The sequence below is a fragment of the Gallus gallus genome, chromosome 3, assembly GCF_016699485.2.
Source record: "Gallus gallus isolate bGalGal1 chromosome 3, bGalGal1.mat.broiler.GRCg7b, whole genome shotgun sequence".
Classification (NCBI taxonomy): domain Eukaryota; kingdom Metazoa; phylum Chordata; class Aves; order Galliformes; family Phasianidae; genus Gallus; species Gallus gallus.
Genome location: NC_052534.1, coordinates 2,850,873 through 2,870,187, shown reverse-complemented (window position 1 = coordinate 2,870,187; position 19,315 = coordinate 2,850,873). Strand labels below are relative to the sequence as shown.

At 41.1% G+C, this 19,315-nt stretch overlaps 1 protein-coding gene and 1 long non-coding RNA gene across 7 annotated transcripts in view; one reads left to right on the top strand and one right to left on the bottom strand.

The window, feature by feature from the left end:
• Positions 1-10,214, bottom strand: part of LOC100858220 — a 29,420-nt gene extending 19,206 nt beyond the window's left edge. Inside the window, exons 1-6 of one of the 2 annotated variants that reach the window (XR_001465586.4) lie at positions 10,129-10,214; positions 9,638-9,766; positions 7,488-7,620; positions 5,039-5,171; positions 4,367-4,480; positions 1,642-2,352 (exon numbers count right to left, since the gene is read on the bottom strand). This is a non-coding gene — a long non-coding RNA (uncharacterized LOC100858220). Of the gene's footprint in view, positions 1-1,641; positions 2,353-4,366; positions 4,481-5,038; positions 5,172-7,487; positions 7,621-9,637; positions 9,767-10,128 lie in introns of those variants that run through there. The other variant, XR_006938863.1, reaches the window with a different exon arrangement.
• Positions 10,215-10,736: 522 nt separating this feature from the next.
• EML6 (EMAP like 6) overlaps positions 10,737-19,315 on the top strand; it is a 121,616-nt gene continuing 113,037 nt past the window's right edge. For 4 of the 5 annotated variants that reach the window (XR_005858416.2, XR_005858417.2, XM_040697749.2 and 1 more), the window contains exon 1: positions 10,737-12,082. Coding sequence is in view for 3 of the 5 variants with exons in the window: in XM_004940125.5 (XP_004940182.1) it covers positions 11,886-12,082 (197 nt within the window). In the remaining 2 variants the exon portion in view is untranslated. The remainder of the gene's footprint in view (positions 12,083-19,315) is intronic. The other variant, XM_046939333.1, reaches the window with a different exon arrangement.

Sequence of the window (19,315 nt, the reverse complement as noted above, 5' to 3'; positions counted from 1 at the left end):
AAATAATAGAATAATGTATTCTGTAGAATTATTTATTTTAATGTTTAATTGCTTGAGTTGTATCTCTCACTGAATCCCTAAGGAAAAAGTCTTTTGCCCCTCAGGTTTTGCTGTTGTTTCTCTTGTGTTATTATAATTTTTAACTGGTTTATCTGATTCTTTCTGTACAGTGGTATGAACATAATCAAGGCTGAGTTCAGCCTCTTCTAATTCATGAGCTGAACAGCGTGCATCTGGTCCACGTACAGAACAGGCAGAGCAATCAGCCAGGCTGGCTTCTCAGCTGCAGTTACTTGACAGAGCTTAGCCTGTACTACTTTGCAGTACTACAGCAGTACTGCTCTGTGCACTCTAGCTAAGGAGTTGGTATTCAGTGCTTGAGGCAATAATCTATTTTTTATGCTACTGCTGAACGTAGTTTATCCCATTATTAGGTATTTTTCTCTAGCATTGTGACAGCAATTCAAGGAATATTCTAATTTTGTTGGATTATTCTTTTTTTCCCCAAGGATTTTAAACAAGATTAAAGTATAAATAAGGTGAGACACCAAACAAAACCATAGCTCAGTATTTTAAGTACTGCAGTGCAGGGGGCAAATAATGAGAATAATGATAAATGTATTGCAATATGTATCAATTAGATGTAAAAAGCAAAAACTGCTAAAGGTTTTGCTCCTCATTCAGCCTGTACCCTTTGTTACTCTGCCTTTTCGTAACTGTCTAGCAGGGCTGAGATGTCTTATTAACATGTGCTAATGCTACTGAAGCAAATCTAGACCAGTTGCATGCACCATCACAATATCTGAGTCACTCCGTGTAGCCAAGGCAGGAGAGCAGCTTCACAAAGCCCACGTGACCACATCTGCAGTGTGTCATAATGCAGCATATGCAGCGTGCACCCAGAAAACAGGGAGAACCTGTGCTTCTCAGCTGTCACAGCCACAGGATAGTCACAGAACAGAACATCAGGAGACTCTAAATGGTCTGCTTTGTGAGAAGTTATCAATTAATTCTGTAAAAGGATGATACAAGGGATTTTGTGCATAAGTATTAATTTCATGAATTCTCCCTTGCTTTTTGAGCTCAGCATGTTCATGAGCCAGCTGACTGTGAACATCAAGTCTTTGATACAGTTTAATTATACCTGTTGTTCTATGTTTTATGTATCATTTAATTTGTTTATTAAAATAATTTAACATAATCTTTAACCATTACATAAAATTCTATGGTGGTTCATGATGTTATAGCTGGAAAATACCTAGAGCTAATACCAATTTTCTTACTACCTTCTTATTGATACCATTATTATTTTACTCTCACATCTAGTAGAGAAAAAAAAATTCCCTTCTTCTCAGAGTACCACCATTTTCCATGAAAAGTCACTCTAGCCAGAAAGATGCTGAACTGCAACAGACCTGCTCTTATCTGAACGTTACACCTGAACAATCAAGAAGTGTTTATGAACTCACTCTGATGGTGCTGAAAGTAAATTAGCTACTCATACAAGAGCTACATTCTATACTGCCCCAAAAACGGAAGAAAAGAGAAAGATTTATGATGATTACTCACATTAGTCCACGTTTTTTAAATGGCTCTTAAACAGAATACAGTGAGAAGGAAGAAGAGGTATTTTAAGACTGATTTAAAACAAACTTTTTCCATGTTTTTATTTTTTTTCCTCACCCCAAATAAATTGGAAGCTTGCACTAGATACAAACGAGGCAGAAAACATACATGGAAAATTAGACAAATGACATTCAAAACTTTCTTGGCTTATTAATACAAAAATAAAATTCAACACCACAAATTGTGAGACAGTGTCTCGGAGATCATCAGTACACTGAAATAGCAGGGAAATAAATGATGCTCAGAAGTGGACTTTGAGACCATGTGTGTGAAATCTGAAATGTAAGAACTGTTGTAGTGGTACATTTAGTTTTGTTGCAAGGATTTAGAAAAACAGGAGCCTGTTATTTCATTTGAAATATTTGATATTTTTGGTTAAATCAAAGCTTTACATATAGCAGATGAAATTGTCTTCAGAAAATATTTGCACCTATAACCATTCCATGAAGTTTTCTGAATTGCGAAGTCCAACGCTGGCTATCACTAGTTGAGGAAACAGGATTTTATTTTTAGATTTTTGTGCTCAGTAAATCAAAAGGAAGCTTTTCATGATCCAGGTAAGTCAGAAGTCAGTACTAGTGATACCAGTACCAGAGAACCAAGAGACCCTAAAGTAAAGCATGTAACATGCAAAGCTCACGTGTCTTGATTGTTAGTTCAGCGTAGGAAGAAAGAATGACAAGATTTCTCATCCTTTCAGGACAGCTTCCAGGTGAGACACATCACCTATAAGAAAAGAAATATAGCTATTCTAAAGAAATACTCATTAGTTGCAGATCAGTCTGGCATTTAAGTTGCTTGGGGCACCATTGTAGGCAGTGTAGAAAGACGACCTGCTCAGCACTGTGTTTAGCACCATCTCACGTTTTCATAACAGTTTTTAAAATCTTGTGCTTTATGACAGTTGAAACTTGTAACATGAAGAGAAACAAGCAGTGAGCCTGGCTTTAGAGCAGAAGCTCTTAGATGAGATATTCAGATGACATTCCTCCTGTTACTGAGATGCTGCATGTAGAAAATAAAAGTTGCCACTAAAAATCCTGTTCATTGCTCCTTCTTCATTTCTTAATTATAAAGAAGCAATGGTGAGGAAGGACCAACATATTGCAATGCTGGCTGTGGTCTAGATGATAAAAGGAAGAGCTTGTATACTTCCCTCTGGTTCTGTAGATTAAAAGTAACCTGGAAGCAATCTGTATTATCTTTTCCACAGAGATTGGTATCTTTGATGTTCAGATACTCTTCTTATCCCTTCATAGGGAAATAAAGGCAAATTCCCTGCAACTGTCCTGTGAATAAAATGGATGGAAAAGGTAACACTAGGTCATTCTCAAGACCTGGGTGCAAGTTTTCTTAACTTGGAAAAGAAAACCCAGATTTTATAGGTTACGTAAATTTGTGGCAAGGCTTGTCTCAGACGAATCATCATAGGAAAGAAGTTGAGTCAAGTCAGTGGCAGCCAGAACATACAGCTGTAAGGCAAAGGACACCTCCATCCTTCCTGTGACAGAAAATAATGACAGCAATTTCTGTGGGAAGAACAAGATCTCTGTGACAGTAGATAGGAATTCATCAGTGAATTCTGAAAAGATTACAGATTATGGAAAGAGTCCCAAAAGCACGTCTGGATAAAGGCTGGCAGTAACTCACTAGAGGTTATCTGGAAGATCCCTCAGGCAGAGGTCCTGCAGCCTGTGGCACTCTCAAACAGAGAGCCTTCAGAGGCTCACTGGGTCTTTGCTGATCATTCTGTTGGCTCTCTATCTCTGGGCTTCGAGCAGGGACAAGCACAGCACGTTAAGACAGATGGCTTTATTGATCTCTTCTGTGTGGTAGTCCTGGATTGCACTTAGACATACAGCAGAACAAATATATGATGGTTGATTGGAAGAGCTTTCTCTCCAGGCTAGGGTTTGAAAGAATAGGGTATGTCTGATCTTTCAGAAATTACCTTGTTTTGCATTTGAGAATGGAGAAGACTCACTTTTAAAAAATTATTCTTTTTTCCCCCGGTACTGTTTCTGATCAGATCCTAACCTCTCATTAAAGCAAATCAGTATTTCCACCCACAGGAAATAAGAGCTTAGAGTCAATTCCTCTGTTATTATTTTGTAGTTAAATTGTAAAATCACTGAGAGGCATCAATCAGGATTGGATTAAAGTAATGCCAGGAAAAAAAAAAAGAAACAAAAAACCCCACAAAAACAACAGAACTAGATCACAGTTTCGGACTCTGATCCCTCCCTATTCCAAGTTCTTACGGATTTCATATCATTTAATTACAGCCCAAAAAGTACTTCTTTTGGAAAACCAATTAATATGCCTTCTCAGTGCATCTGTAGTACATTCATCCATAAAAATATGAGTTATAAGTGGTATTTTGTGTAGGAAAGATCTAGGGCATAACACAGATGTTTCTGGGAGGGAAAATCTCAGTGTTCATTATTAATCACAGGCTCAGATATGTATAGAGTGGGCAGGATATAGCACAGAGGAGTAGAGTTAATACAAGATGTGATGTTTTTGGCATCTATACAAAGCATGATTTAAAAGAAACAAACAGTCAAAAGGGAAACAGCTCAAACCCCTCAAAAACAGCAGCAGCAGCAGCAAATGGTCACTTTAGCAGACTGAATACGATAAATATTACTTAGTCAGTACCCATACAGAATGCTGTATTTAGTCTATAATAATAATGACAATGAAGTAGAAACTGGAATAAGTAAAAAAAGTCACCTACCTGAGCAAGACAAGAACAGCCTCTCATGAAGGGTTAAAACTTGGAAAATATTTGGAGGCAAAAATGGTGGATAGTTGGTCAGTCCATGCCTGCTCTCGACCACAGCCTTTAGACCTTAGAAAATATTAACAAAAAACAAACAGTAACCACTTTACTCAGTCTGCCACATGAGTACATAGATCCTCCACACACATATGGTAACAGCTTCTCTCAGACAGCTAGTGTTTTCTAAGCATCCAGGGGCATTTAAAAATTAGCTGTAAACATGGCTATATGCAATACTGTAAATATGTTTGTTAGATCAAAGCTGCTGATGCCCATGTGTCACTAGAATAAATTGAAGAAAACACATTTTTGTTAAATGTGATACCTAAGCCAAGGGTGATAAATAGGTGTAAAGTTTTTCCCATTACCAGCACAGACAACTCTTTAGTATTTGCAAGAGCTCTTTGTACTAAACACCAATAGTCACTCAGTAGACAGAAGCTCACCCTTGCATGTGGCAGACAATTTATTAAGTCCTTTTTTTTTGTCCTAAGTTCTCTGCAAGGCCTGCAGGCAGCATTCCCTGGCAGTGCTCACTTTTCCAACAATACTATTTTTCTGTAGGTAAACTGAAGGCTCAGCAGCCAAGCAGAATCTGCTTCTCATAGCACCTGACTCTTGGGGTACCTTTGTTTGGTGTAGGGCTTTCATCCATTCTGAAACTCTTCTTGGCAGCCTCCTCACCCTCCTCTGCAGTAGGCATTGGCAACAAAAGCACTTGTTGACGTTGGATATCCTTTACATTGCCTTCTTGGAAACCCTGCAAGTGGAAATTAAATGTTAGATTAACTATGACTTTTTTACTACCTAACTAAAGGGCTTAATAAATAAGTGCTTAAAGAAGCAATATTAAGCTTGCTGTACCTTGGCATAGCAAAGTTAATTTGTAAAGTGCTACATAATCCTGATGCTATGCAAATAGTCTGTTTTTAACATTTAAAATGAAAGAAAAAGTGCATGTAACAAGATACATGTCTCAGGCTAGGCTAATAGGCTCCTTGATACTACGAGGAGAAACAGTGTTGGTCTTTGAAAATTTTTATGCATCTTTTCATTATGTACTTAAATATATTTTAAAGTATTTTTTTTATGTGACTTAAATTAGAAAAACAGTCAGACCATAATGGCATTTGGACATAAATGCCTTTTTTTTTTTTTTTTTTTTAAACTGAGGATCACATTCTGTCTTGGTTCACACTTCTCAGCCTTCCTAGTATTTCTGATGCACGGATTCCAGAATTCCATGCATGCTTGTTACAGCTGCACATCTAAAATAAAGCTTATATTATTAGGACTCTATTTCAAGAATTACACTCAGACTTATACACAGTATTAACACTTAAAAGAAACCTTGAAAAACACCAGTGATGTTTGTGTGGTACTGACAATGAACAGTAGGTTGCAGTATTGAGGAACACTTTTAGCAACATGACAACTGATAAGAAATTAATAACTTTTTTTTTTATTGGAAAAAATTACACAAGGAACTCACCAGGTAATTCAATCACCAAAATAAAATCATGAAACCTTTGTTAGCATAGATTACATGGAAATAAGTGAGAATGAACTTTTAGTTCCACATATTTAAAGTTTTTCTTGTTTTTTTTGGTGGATATTGGCTCATGACTAGCATGCTTCACTGCTACATCTTTTCTAAACCCAAGTATATGTATTTAGTAAAGCAATGCGTATTGTTTAAGCCTCCACACTTTGACCATACTAGATATCACAAATAGAAAAAGAATACACCAGGTTTTACTGAAGGATGAAATATGAAATTCAACTAAACCACTGTTGCTCAAAGAAAGGTGGCAGCCTTACAATCAGAGACTTCAGTAAGTTTCTATTTGTCCTTGCTAAGTAAAGAACCTATTTGCCGTAGGTATCATTTTAGAAGGTATATATAATGCAACAATAACAACAAATTGTTAGATTGTTAAGATCACATGGAATTTATTCCATTGGATAATACAGAGATGAGATAGGATGAAGAAACCAAGTATTCCAGGTTAATGATTAGAGTATGTAAGTGATCAAAATGTGAACTCAGCAAAAAAAAAAAACCTTTTTTTTTTTGTTTATCGTTAATAGATCAAGAGAAAGCAGAACAGGACTGATGGCACACTGAAGTGGAATGAAACAGATCATAGAAATGAAATGCATTTCTTACTGACAGAACAGGTTGAAGTTTGTGTGATATACATTAAATTGATGCAGATAATCAAATCAGATGATTACTTAACTGTAACTGACATACCACCAAAACAAATTCAGAAAACTGTTTAACAGTGAACACTTCAAATCTAGATAACCATTGTAATTATCTAGAAATACAGTGACAACTTCAGTGGTAGCATTCATAGGAATCTTCTATCTATGTTGAACAGCCATGTGCTGCGTCCAGTAGCCAAAATATTGCTGATCCCTGAGACAATTTTTGACATTTATAGTGTTCTATATGATGAAGTGGAGAAAAAGATGTTTTTGTTTTTTCTAATAAACACTAGATATGGGCCTTTTAAACTATGAGTGAACCCTCTTGTAGCTCTCCCTGCAATTAATGCTCAGGAACTACACAACTTTAAAAAAAATTTTGCAGCTAAACAGGGAATTAAGTATTTATAATTCATTGAACATCTTATTACATACGCACATTCACTGAATGACTTTTATTTTTAATTTTTTAAATTTTGGTGTTTCAGAGCAAGCAGAATAATAAGATTAAAACTGTTTCTGCGTTGCTGTGTGAAGATATTTCACCTAAACTTCCAGTACAAGTAGGTTTACACACCTATGAGTAATGTAATGGGTAGCTGTAACAATCAGAAAGATCAGCATAGTGGAATGGTGATACAGAAGGCGTAATGACAAAGGGACTAGCATGATAGAAAGGTGTTACAAAGAAAAAAGAAAGTACTTGCCCATCTCTTAAGATCTTGGCTCACAGGGAAAACTCCACAAAGAAAGAATCTCCAACCAGAGATCCTTCCCCCCTCACAGTCTCCCCTTAAGTGGAATCTCAGAGAGGTGCAGCCAGGCTCCACCCCTTCTGGTCACACAGCTGAATTGCTCTCACCTGTGCTCCCAGGGCTGATCCAGTCCTTTTCACAGGTGATCAATCAGTGGTTCAGGCCATGACTCAGCAGTTCCCATACAGTAATGTAACACACAGCCTCTTGAAAGATATTCTTGTTTCTGTCCTTATGAGGCTACATAAAGAGTATGAATACATGAGATTGTGAAAGGCTGTAGCAGGTGTCTCTTCTTAGAAGACAAAGGTCTTGCTTACTTATTATTGAATTAATTTAACTTTTTGCAGATTCAAGCGTACAAAAGAGATAATATTCACAGTATTTAGTTAAGGTGTTAAAATACAATGGTTTTGAACAGAATAACGAGCAATTGTCATGGGTGACAAAATAACAGAAAAGATGTAGAGTTTTTGGAGAGGGTTCAAAGGAGGGCCACAAAGATGCTCTGGGGGCTGGAGCACTTCTCCTAAGAAGACAGGCTGAAGGAGCTTGGCTTGTTCAGCTTGGAGAAGGCTCCAGGGAGACTGCATTACAGCTTTCCAATATTTAAAGGGAGATGATAAACTTGAGGGAAGACAACTCTTTACATGGGTAGATAATGATAGGACAAGAGGGAATGGCTTTAAACTAAAGGATGGAAGATTTAGATCAGATGCAGGGAGAAATTTTTTGTTGAGAGTGATAAAGTACTGTCACAGGCTGCCCAGAGAGGTGGTGGATGCCCCATCCCTGGAGGTGTTCAAGGCTGGGTTGGATGGGGCCCTGGGCATTGTGATCTAGAGCTTGATCTAGCGGTTGGCAGCCCAGTGGCAGGGGGGTTGAAACCTGGTGATCCTTGAGGTCTCTTCCAACCCAAGCCATGTATTTATGTTAAGATTCCATCCTGTTGAATTACATGAAGTGCAAATATTAATTCCTAAATACAAAGTAGCTTAGCTGCTTGACATTCGAAGATAATGTATGACCTCATTATTAATGCTGTTAATCACAGAAATCTTCCAGGACAATCCTTACTGGACAGAAACTTGTGCTTGATGTTACACTATTTGCTCTTAAGACAAGATACATAATTTGTTTATTCGAAGCCACTACAATATTATCCCAGAAATAAACATTGCAACAATAAAATCTAAGAAAGTGAAATATCTTAAGCCCTTAAGAACTTCTTTATGTTAAAACTTAAATACATTGTCATTATTTTAAACACATTCTCTAAACATTTATCTACAAGGACGGCTCAAGAAAGTTGATTTAACATTTGCATATTACTGTAAATTTCAAAGCTTCTAAGTTGATTTATCTCAGTGAGTGAAAGGCAGTCACAAAGACAGTCATGAAAATACTAGTCCTTGCATGAATTTGAAATACTTTAAATAGTTTCTAAAAGCATTCAAATTACACGCAGAACTGATTTTAACAAGGGTTAAAAAAGTCTTTGCAACTACATTCCTCAAGGACCACTGGAAAATATTTCATACAGGTACACCATACACCCTATCCTGAAGACCTAGCATGTTACCAAAGGGAAATTAATTCAAAAGAAAGCACTGGTGCTAGGAAAGCTCTGTTGCCTTTATTGGAACATTCAGTCTTAGTGACCAGCAGCAAAAGAGTCCCAGCAGATTTTAAACTGCAGAGCTCAGCTTGCAGAGGTAACTGACTTCGTAGGCAGTCAGTGCATTAGCTACATATCAGTTTATCCATGCAGTCACAGAAAGAGTTAAAAAGTATGGTTCAGAAATCCCAAATGAGGTATTCTAGTAGCATTTCTCTTGAAATATTTTTTATTTTTTGTTATTTACACAATTTGTTTTCCTACCAGCAAAACTACATTTGCTGTTCTCTATTTTCAGCCACTCTTCTGGAAAAGGGATTTGTAGTAACAGATTGAGCACTTGGCAACAACAATCATCTTAACGTCCATATATGTTTGGACAGAACAAGATGTATGTTTTGCCCTGGGGCTCCTAGGAAGACTGACTAGGTTAAATAATAGAAAGACAACCAAAACTTTGAAGGGAGGACCAGCAATAGGGCAAGGAGTAATGTCCTAAAACTGGAGCATAGGAAGTTCCATACTAACATGTACAGGAACATCTTTATGGTAAGGGTGATGGAGCACTGGAACAGACTGCCCAGAAAGGTGGTGGAGTCTCCTTCTATGGAGATATTCAAGACCCATCTGGATGCTTACCTGTGTGACCTGTTGTAGGGTAACCGCTTTAGTAAGGGGGTTGGACTTGACGATCTCGAGGTCTCTCCCAACCGTTGCAATTCTGTAATTTTTTCTAAATTAGCATGAAAATTTGGATGTGATTGTAAGCTGAAAAAGAAATTTGTTTCTTATTATGTAAATTTGCACCTGGCTGGTGCAGCAAGCCACAGCATTTGAGAGAAGGATGAACACATTCCAAAGACTTCGGAAAACTGCACAAAACATTTTAGGTCATTTTTGTGATCACCAAGGGAAATACATGAAGGAGTTAACCCATGAGGAGATTATTAAAAAAATACAAGGCACCACCATCCCCAGTACTCAGCTTGTTTTATGGAGAAAACTGGGACTATTCCACACTTTATTAAGTACAGCACTAAGCATAGCTGCTATAAATAGTGCTTTTAGCTCTGAGTGGTCTCATCATTGACAAAGGACACCCAGCTGGCTCGCTCCCTCTACTCACTCACGTGTGTGTGCCTGGGGCTGCCAATAACAGCAGTGGGCACCTGCAGCTGCCAGCTGTAAGCCTGCCTGGAAATTCGGCTGTCTGCTAGTGGTGATATTTGGCCCTCATCCTGGGAAAGAAAAGCACTTGCCTGTAAAGTGAAAGATTGGAGCCCTTTGGACTGAAGATTAATGACCACACGCATTAATTAATACGGCAGGCACCGGGTTTCCTACACCTCTCGTATAAGGGAACCGCCAAGACACTGGGATTCGCTGCCGCCCCCCACGCCGGGCTGAGCCTTCGAGGCCGAGTCGCCTTGAGGGGCACCGCGAGCCGCCGCCAAAAGGGGGGGAAGCGCGCAGGGCCTCCTGCACCGCCGTGCGGCCATGACACCTCCGCCCGCGCCCGCAGGACTGTCACCACAGCAACCGCCCAGCGCGCTGCCGCGCAGCACCACGGGAGCTGTAGTTGCAGTCCGCCCGCTGCTTCCCGCCTGCTCGGCCGATGGCGGCCGTGCCGGAACTTGCGTTCCCATGAGGCGCCGCGCGAGGTGAAGGAGAGCGAGAGGGCTGAGCGCGGCCGTCGCCCCAGGCCCCGCCTCGCTGAGGGGGACGCGCCTCCGCCCTCACACACGCCCGGGGCGCGGGCCGCGGGTGGAAGTGTTCCGTGCGTCGCTCTCAGGTTTGCAGTGTCGCTGGCCTGTGTCCCCGCGCTGTCACCACGTCGCTCCTCGGGCGGGGCAGGCAGCGGGCGTGGGGTGCTGTGTGAGGAGGAGGGAGGGGCTGCTCCCTCCTTCCGTCTGCCGCGATGCCACTGTGAGGGTCGCCGCCTCCGGTGGAGCGTTGTCTGCCCGGTCCTGCCCCCGTGGCCGAGTTTCGGAGCGGTTCGGTCTTGCTGGGTGGTACTACGAAGCGGTGGATTGCCCGCACGAAGGGCGCCCACGCCCCGCTGCTAATGGCAATGCAAGTCTGCTGAAGGGGGAGCGGGAGGGCAGCGAGACAGCGTGCTCCTGGGGAACGTCTCTCCAAAAAACAACAGTAAATAAATAATAATAAAGAACGCGGCAGCCCCCTCTCCTGCCCACTAATTTCGTGGCAAACTGCCCCGGGACACGAGAACCCAGAATTGTTTGAATATATCCGTAGTCGCGAAGAGGAAGCGTTGGAACTGCGGGGTGCGGCGCAGGACGGGGCGGTGTGCTGGGAGAGCCCCTCACGGCAGGGCAGAGCGCCGGGTGCCGCCGAAGGGCTCAGCGCAGCAAGGACCGCTCCGGGCTGCGCCCCGGCAGCGCTTCCCCGCTACGTGTTCGGTACGCGCGCATCCAGCCATTCACAAACGCGAGCTGTTGGGTTTTTCCTCGTGATTTTTTTTTTTCCCCTCTCAGCTTTGACCCAAAGATAGAAACCTCAGCGAGGACAGCGGCAAAGGGAGCGCCGCGCGGGGAAACGAGGCGGGGGCTGCGGCGGTGGTGAGGCGCGGGAGCGATAAGGCCGTGCCTGCGGGCGGGCAGGCGGCGGGCCCCGCTGCCGGCACTTGGCCGGGTCGCGGCGCGGCGGGAAGCGGCGGATGATGGTGGCGGCACAGCGCTGACAGCCCCGCTCTGCCGACGCGTTTCGCGTTGACCGCCGTCGCCGGGAAGTGCCACCTGAAGATTCGTCGGCTCAGCAGGGACCGCTGACGCTCGAAAGGGAAAAACCCCGACGGGGGAAGGAGCTGAGGGAAGGAGGGGCAGCGCCGCGTTTTGTGCGTGCCGGTGGGGAGAGGGGATTGGTTATCATGGCGGATCGGACGGCTCCCAGATGCCGGCTCCGTCTGGAGTGGGTTTACGGGTACAGGGGCCACCAGTGCCGCAACAACCTGTACTACACAGCGGGCAAGGAGGTGGTCTACTTCGTGGCCGGAGTCGGCGTGGTTTACAACACCCGAGAACACAGCCAGAAATTCTTCCTCGGGCACAACGACGATATTATCAGGTAAGGGGGCTGACTTGTCTTCTGGTAGGGTGGGGTTTAAATGAAGGGAGGTTCCCTCTCCTCGCTTCTCTCAGCTCGACCTGGCGTCGTAAAGCGTCCTGGGTTTCGTGCCGGCGGTTGGGGTGAAAGCTGGCTATGTGCGTATTGTGGTGATTGTTATTTCCGTGGCATCGCTTCAAATCGTTGTAGTGATGAGACGGGAAGCTTTTTCATTCTGTTTTTGTTTGTTTGTTTGTTTGTTTCCTGTTGTGCTGCACCAAATGCAAAACAGTTTCAGCGTGAAAATGCAATGGGAAGATCTTAATGCAACAGTGCTGCAAAGAGGTGGCTCCAGCACCTTGCCCTTTCTAGCGCTGGGACCTTGGCTTGCTCATTCTGCTACCTTACAGAAGGCAGGTGCGGTTCCCTTTACGCACCCTGCACAAGCATGCCGAAAACCCGGCCCAAAGATCAAATTAATCTATCAGCCTGAAAATCTCACGCCAAGTCAATTTCAGCTCTTTGTACCCCAGACAAAAAATAATCTCAAGCGTGCTGGTGCAAGATGGCTACAGGAGGTCTTGCTCCTTATATGGTCAATTTCTTGTCTCTTTTTTTCACCTTCTTTCTGAAGAGTAACTTGAACTGATGCTGTTGTATTAGAGAAATACAGAAGTTATTGCACCGCACAAAGTAACAAAAATGTGGTTACAAAGTTCCAAGGAGCCTTTTTAAAAAAATCTGTCCAAAATACAGGAATTGTCAGTAAATAGAAAATCAATGTTATTTCTGCTCCTACTCTACTCCTGTCAAATAGCTGAACCTGGAATACTCTCATAAAGGAAGCTGCACAGTATGAGGCTGAGCACAGCTAACTGCTGCCCTCCGGATTTGCCTGAATTCAGCATGAATGAGGCATTTTCCCAGTGATCAGCACAGACCCAGGTGACTCATGGTGTGAGTGCAGGAACACGTGCTGAAGTCAAAGTTTGGACACTTGCTAACAGGATCACGCAGTTGTCATATAATCATTCTGGAGTCTTGTTTACAGAAAACTATCCGCTTTCCTCAGGGAGAGCTTTTGGCTGCTCTGTCCCAAGTAGTGTTTTTCTCCTCCCTTTTATAGTCCATGATAAAGCAATAGCATTTCATGAAATGCTGGAATTGCTTAAGAACTTATTGTGGTTTTAAAGATATTGTCACTTCCAAAAGGCTGTTCAAATAGACTTTTGTCTCCTCAGATAACTAAGATAGGAGTGACTATTTTACTGAATCTGCAGTATAATGGAATGCAGGTTTTTCTTTCAAGATAACTCATGAAGACACAACTGCATATGCTCACTGCTTTTTTGGTTTGACAGAGATGCTTTTATTCTCCTTCCCCCCCCCCCCCCCCCCCCTCCCCTGACCATCCCCTTAATATTCCATCTACTGAGGAAATAATGTCCAGTTTATTATACCTGATGACTGTTCATGGCTGAACCTGGCTGTGCTGTGTGACTTCTGTGCCTTGTCTTTTAAAGCGTTCTGTATGAGAGAGGCCGCTTTTGGCAGTGTCTCATTTAGAGTGTAAAATGGGAATAGGAAGAATGTGAGTGACTGCTGTTTGTACTTCTGATGCTGCTCTGCCTGTTCTACTTTTTAAAGAAAATGAGTAATCTGTTTGTTCAGCTAATTTTTAACTAGTACTTTTGAAAGGTGAATTTTGTTCCAAGATCAGAATTCTGTTGGATCACCATAATTTCAGCAGAAGATGAAATGTTTTGGCCCAGAAAGCATGAGCAGGACTCAAGATATCAGATGATTTCAGCCCTTAGTGGCCTAGAGAAGTTGTTGTTATAAGGGTTTTAAAGGAGGAAAGAACACTTTTGTTTGAGAGTCTCCAAAATGTTGCTGGGATGTTCTATCTTTTGCATCCATTAATGGTTGCCTTTGCTACCTTTGATGACGTTTGTAGACCTTATTGAAGAACATCCCAACACTGCCAGTACTTCCAAGTAGATGGTTCCTTGCATGAATATCACTATGTAGCTAATAGATACTAGAATTGAAATTATAATATTTTAGAGCTCACAGCATACAATTGGCATGAATGGGCTGAATATAATCCTTCAGTTTTTCTTGTTTTCTTGGTATTTCTTTCCCTGGGACTAACTTCTAAACAATAGCGTGTATATTTGCAGTCCAACAGGATGTAATTTTTCAGGAGGTTTGAAACATGATTAAAAATAAATAAATGAAGCTTGCAGACTTTGGAAAATACTGCAAAATCATTGAGACTGGAAGGCCTTGAAGTGGGCAGAACTGCTTCCAGGGGTTGCCATTAGTTCCTACCATGCTGAAAACATTCAGTAAATACTTTTTTTGGGGGGGAGGGAGGGGGTTGGGAGAGAGGGGGAAGATGGACTGAGAAATGTACATTTCCTTGAAGTGTTTGTTAAAATCATGAAGGTGGATATTCTTCTTTGGTGAAAAGGTTGTGTGTTTAAAAATGTGTACTTGCTTTGTTGTCACAATTTTAATGGTCTTGCCTCCTGCTTTCTGTCAGGATAATTCAGTTGGACATAATTTAGTTTTGGCAAAAATAGACCAGGCTGTACTGGATTAATGAAGAAATGATTTGTTTTTTTCCCATCTAAAATTCATATTTGAAAAATGGGTTCTGCACTCAGCTAATAAAGTAGATGTTCAGGGTATGGATAAAGTGAGTTCTGAAGTGTATTTTCTGTGCAAAGCAACTACAAGGTGCTGTACTGCTGAGCTCTTCTGCCTCTTAACTTCCTAGTGAGATGGGTTTCTGAGTTACCTGGTTGTACTCTGAAGTGAGCCCAGCTTTGTGGACGGGTTGCTCTGGGTGCACTCCAGAGCTCCCTTTCAAGGCTAAAGCATTCAGTGATTTTTGTTACTACCTGTCTTGTAATACCATTCTTCTTGCATGTCATTTAATTGTGGAATAATTAATACTATTGATTATCAAGTGTTGTCTTTTTAAAGCAGGATGAACACTTGGTTGAAATTAATAGCATTGGTTTTCTGAAGACTACTGGTGCATTTTATTTGGAGCCCAAAAAGACATGCAATTTATGAAGTTTACAGTCAAAGAACATGTAAAATACAGTATTCTTCACCCTCCTTTCTTTTTTTCTCATGTTTATTTCTTTTATTTTTTCACAAAAGTGATGTAACAGCTAAGGGGCGTTGAAGGTCAGAATACTCCTATTTGCTCTGCTCTGTTTGCCCTGTAGTTTACTGTAAGATCTGTGCTATAGACCACAAAGCAATCACAAAATGTCTTGCATTGTAACTCTACATTTGATCTCGAAGTGTGATCTACTTGAAGTATCATAAGTCAGGTGTGGGAGCTATGTCAAAGCAGAGCTATTGCAACGTTTTAATGTGGAAAGTGTTGTGCAGGTTATCATTAAGCATGTAGCTTTCTTTCTTTGGATTTGGTCATTTGTGCTTTCCAGGATTAGGTTTCAGAAGCTATAATAACAACATATGGGTATTGTTTTCCTTCTTGAGTAGCTTTAAATACGTTTTTGAAGCAGGTAATGGTAACAGCTCTAAGTTAATGTGTTGATGGGAATGTTGCAATTCGTGCACTGTCACTGCCTTCAGTGAAATTCATGTGAGTGTGGGATTTATGTTTAGTACAACCAAAGTGGTTCATAAATTTTGGCCGTAACTGAACACTTTCAAAAGAAGATAAGGTTTTTTTTATATTGTGTATTCCTTGTGTAACAGCAAGCAATGAGATTGCTGCTCTTTTCTCTCTTAATGAAATGTTGGTAGGGGGGCAGTTCTTTTCTGTATTTTTTTTCTGCAATTTATGCATGTGAAACCAAAACAAAATTAAAAAAAAAATCAGCCCAGCATTTGCCACAGGAAAAAGCAAAAACACAAATACGTTCAGTTAAGGCACTTCTCATTATACTTAAAATGCCATTTGATTGATTTACATCTAGAATTCATTTCTAAACAGAGATTCCTAACCTTGAGAAAATTTTGTGATGATTTGGTGGCGTTTGTCTCCCTGTTTTTATTTCCAATAATTTCTTCAATATTGAGCACTTTTTCTGAATATGTATTGAAGACTTCATCTGCGCTTTTTCTATGCCACCATTTCCTAAAATTATGTGATGTCTGTATTTAATTTGAGAGGCACCTCAATGTATCTGATATCTTGTGGTACTGAGCATTTTAAACAAGCACATTTTGCATTCTGTCTGGCATTAAACGTATCACTTGTGAGGAGGGTACTGCGGGAGACTGCTGCCTTTCTTAGGAGCCTCTGCAGTGCTTGCTGCCTGGGCATGCTACCTGGAAAGCCAGCCTATTATCTGTGGATACTAAAGCATGTCGTTTCTGTAAGGCTGCTTACAGTGTAATTGTAATGTAGGATTTATCAGAATATTGCTGTAAGTATGCGGGTGTTCTGCTGTGATGACAGATTGAGACTAAAAAGGCGGATGTGCCAGTGGTGATGAGATTTACTGGGCTGTGAGAGTGATAAGAGGCCTGCCTTATTCTTATGAGAGAGTCCTTTTCAGGAGACTCACATTGGAACACAAATACACATTTTCTTGTCCTTCTGCAGTTGGGAAAAATAGAAATATGTTTGCCTCCAGCAATGTTGTATGTTGTTGATGATAGCAAATGTAATTTTTGAATAACTCAATTGATGGCAGAGATTTGCAAATCAAGACCATGGAGTTAAAATATCTAAACTGTATTTCGATATTTTTTTTGAAATCATATGCATTATAATACTTCTGTTTATAGAGGGTGTTATTTGAATGGATGCAAAATACTCCAGACTTAGACATCGTTGCCACCTTTCTGATGGTAAGGCACAGCATTTATTTGCTGTAAAATAATATTCAACTTACCATTCTCATTTACTGAAAGTGCATGGAAAATGGAGCATTTTGTAGCTTGTATATAACCTGGACCTCAGTCACAGAAGGTGCACATGCAGGATTGCTGAAACAGCCCCTGGAAAGATATAAAGGTAGCAATGAAGCCATATAAAATTTTCAACAACGGAATGTCCAGACCCTCTTCCTGTGCCAGTGCTATGTAGATTCCTAAGCAAAGTCAGTACACCTTTAAAGGCATGACTGTGGAGCAGCTAGGATGAATGTGAATCTGAGATCTGTGTGTACTGAAATGCTTTGGGAAGTGTTTTGAAACTGGAGGTTGTTGAAGGAGTTTCATATTAAAGAAATCCATCCCCAAAGAAACTAATTTTGTCAGCTTATAGCTTCTTTTATTTTCAGTCTCAAGAAAAATGGGAAAAAGCCATTTCTTCAGGAACTGATGGAGGTCATTCATGTATTTGTTACGATTGATTGCTATGGTGCATTTAGTTCTTAAGCCCTTACACTGGTGTGAGTTGGCATAAATGTTTGTTTCTTAAATATGCATATTAATACATAAAACATGTTGAAATATACAGTTACAGAATCTTATCAAACGTAATTTTAAAAATACATAGATGAGATAAAATGCAGAAAAAACGTAAGCAATTTATAGCAGTATGTCTGTGAGAATGGCTGTTATTTGTCTATATTACTTAAACAGAGTAGCAATTATACATCCCAGTGATACATTACAATAGTAGAAAAAGTAAGATTTGCTGCTTGCCCAGTCGCTGCTTGTGTGTTTGTTTGGACAAGTAGGAAGTTGGTTATTATTAATTATTATTATTAAAAATTGCACGTAGAGTTCTGAGCATTTAAATCAATTTGATTTAACTCATTGAAATGGGTAAAGAAAAAACCTTGTCCAGCAAAATAGGAAGCACTTATATTCCTCTGCAGAAAGTGCTTGGATGCTTGTTTGAAAATCTTGCAAATCTTTGAAAATCTTTTCAAAGTTGAAAAATGACATTTAATTTTATATCATATAGTGTATTAAGTTTTATTTTGGATTTGTGAGAAGTAGCTCATCTTACAGAGCTGTGCATCTTGCTTATTAAAAATCAAGGTTGTGATATTGCTTAATCTTATAGAGGAGTCTTGGAGTTTAATATCTGTCATGTCTTTTTTTTTCCCCCGTGACTTTCATTAGCTTAAGTTTTAAAATTCGAGATTAGCTTGATTTTATTTATTTTACATCTACTCTGTATTATATCTTCTCAGATAATCACAGAATCACAGATTGCAGGGGTTGGAAGGGACCTTGATGTCAGTGAGTCCAGCCCCCCTGCTAAAGCAGGCACCCTATGATAGGTCTCTTGGGTAGGCATCCAGATGGGTCTTGAATATCTCCATAGAAGGAGACTCCACCACCCTTCTATGGGCAGCCTGTTCCAGTGCTCCATCACCGTTACTGTAAAGAAGTTCTTCTGTGTGTTATGTTCAAGTTTTAAGCCATTACTCCTTGTCTTGTTGCTGCACAGCAGTGAGAAGAGCCTGGTCCCATCCAGTTGCCTCACACTTCCCTTTAGGTGTTTATAAACATTTATCAGATGCCCTCCCAGTCTTCTTTTCCTCAGGCCTTTCCTCTTATGAAAGATGCTCCAGGCCCTTACAATCATCTTTGTGGCCTTCTGCTGGACTCTTTCTATGAGGTTCCTGTCTTTTTAAACTGGGGAGCCCAAAAATGGACACAATAGTCTAAATGTGGTTTCATTAGGGTGGAGAAGAGGGGGAGAATAATCTCCCTTAACCTGCTGCCCAGTGCTCTTTGTAATGCACCCCAGGATACCATTATTGGCCTTCTTGGCCACCATGGACACTACTGGCTCATGGCCAGCCTGTTGGCCACCAGGACCCACAGGTCCTTCTCTACAGAACACCTCTCCATCAGGACATCCCCTAACTTTTACTGATGCATGTGGTTATTCCTCCCCAGGTGCAAGACTTTACACTTGCTCTTGTTAAATCATAGAGTGATTTGGGTTGGAAGGGACCATAAGGATCATCAAGTTCCAACCCCCCTGCCACAGGCAGGGCCACCATCTTCCATTCCTGGTACTAGACCAGGCTGCCCAGAACCCCATTCAGCTTGGTCTTGAACACCTTCCAGGGATGGAGCATCCACTACCTCTTTGGGCAGCCTGCCTTACCAACCTTACCACTCTCTCTGTAAAGAACTTTCCCCCTCTCTTCAGAGGGGAGGTGCTCCAGCCTCATCAGCTTCCTCTCTGCCCAACTCTCCAGACTGTCCTGATCTTGTTGAATGGTAGCACAGCCTTCTTGTGTCTCAGCTGCTCCTCCCAGCTTTGTATCATCAGCAGACTTGATG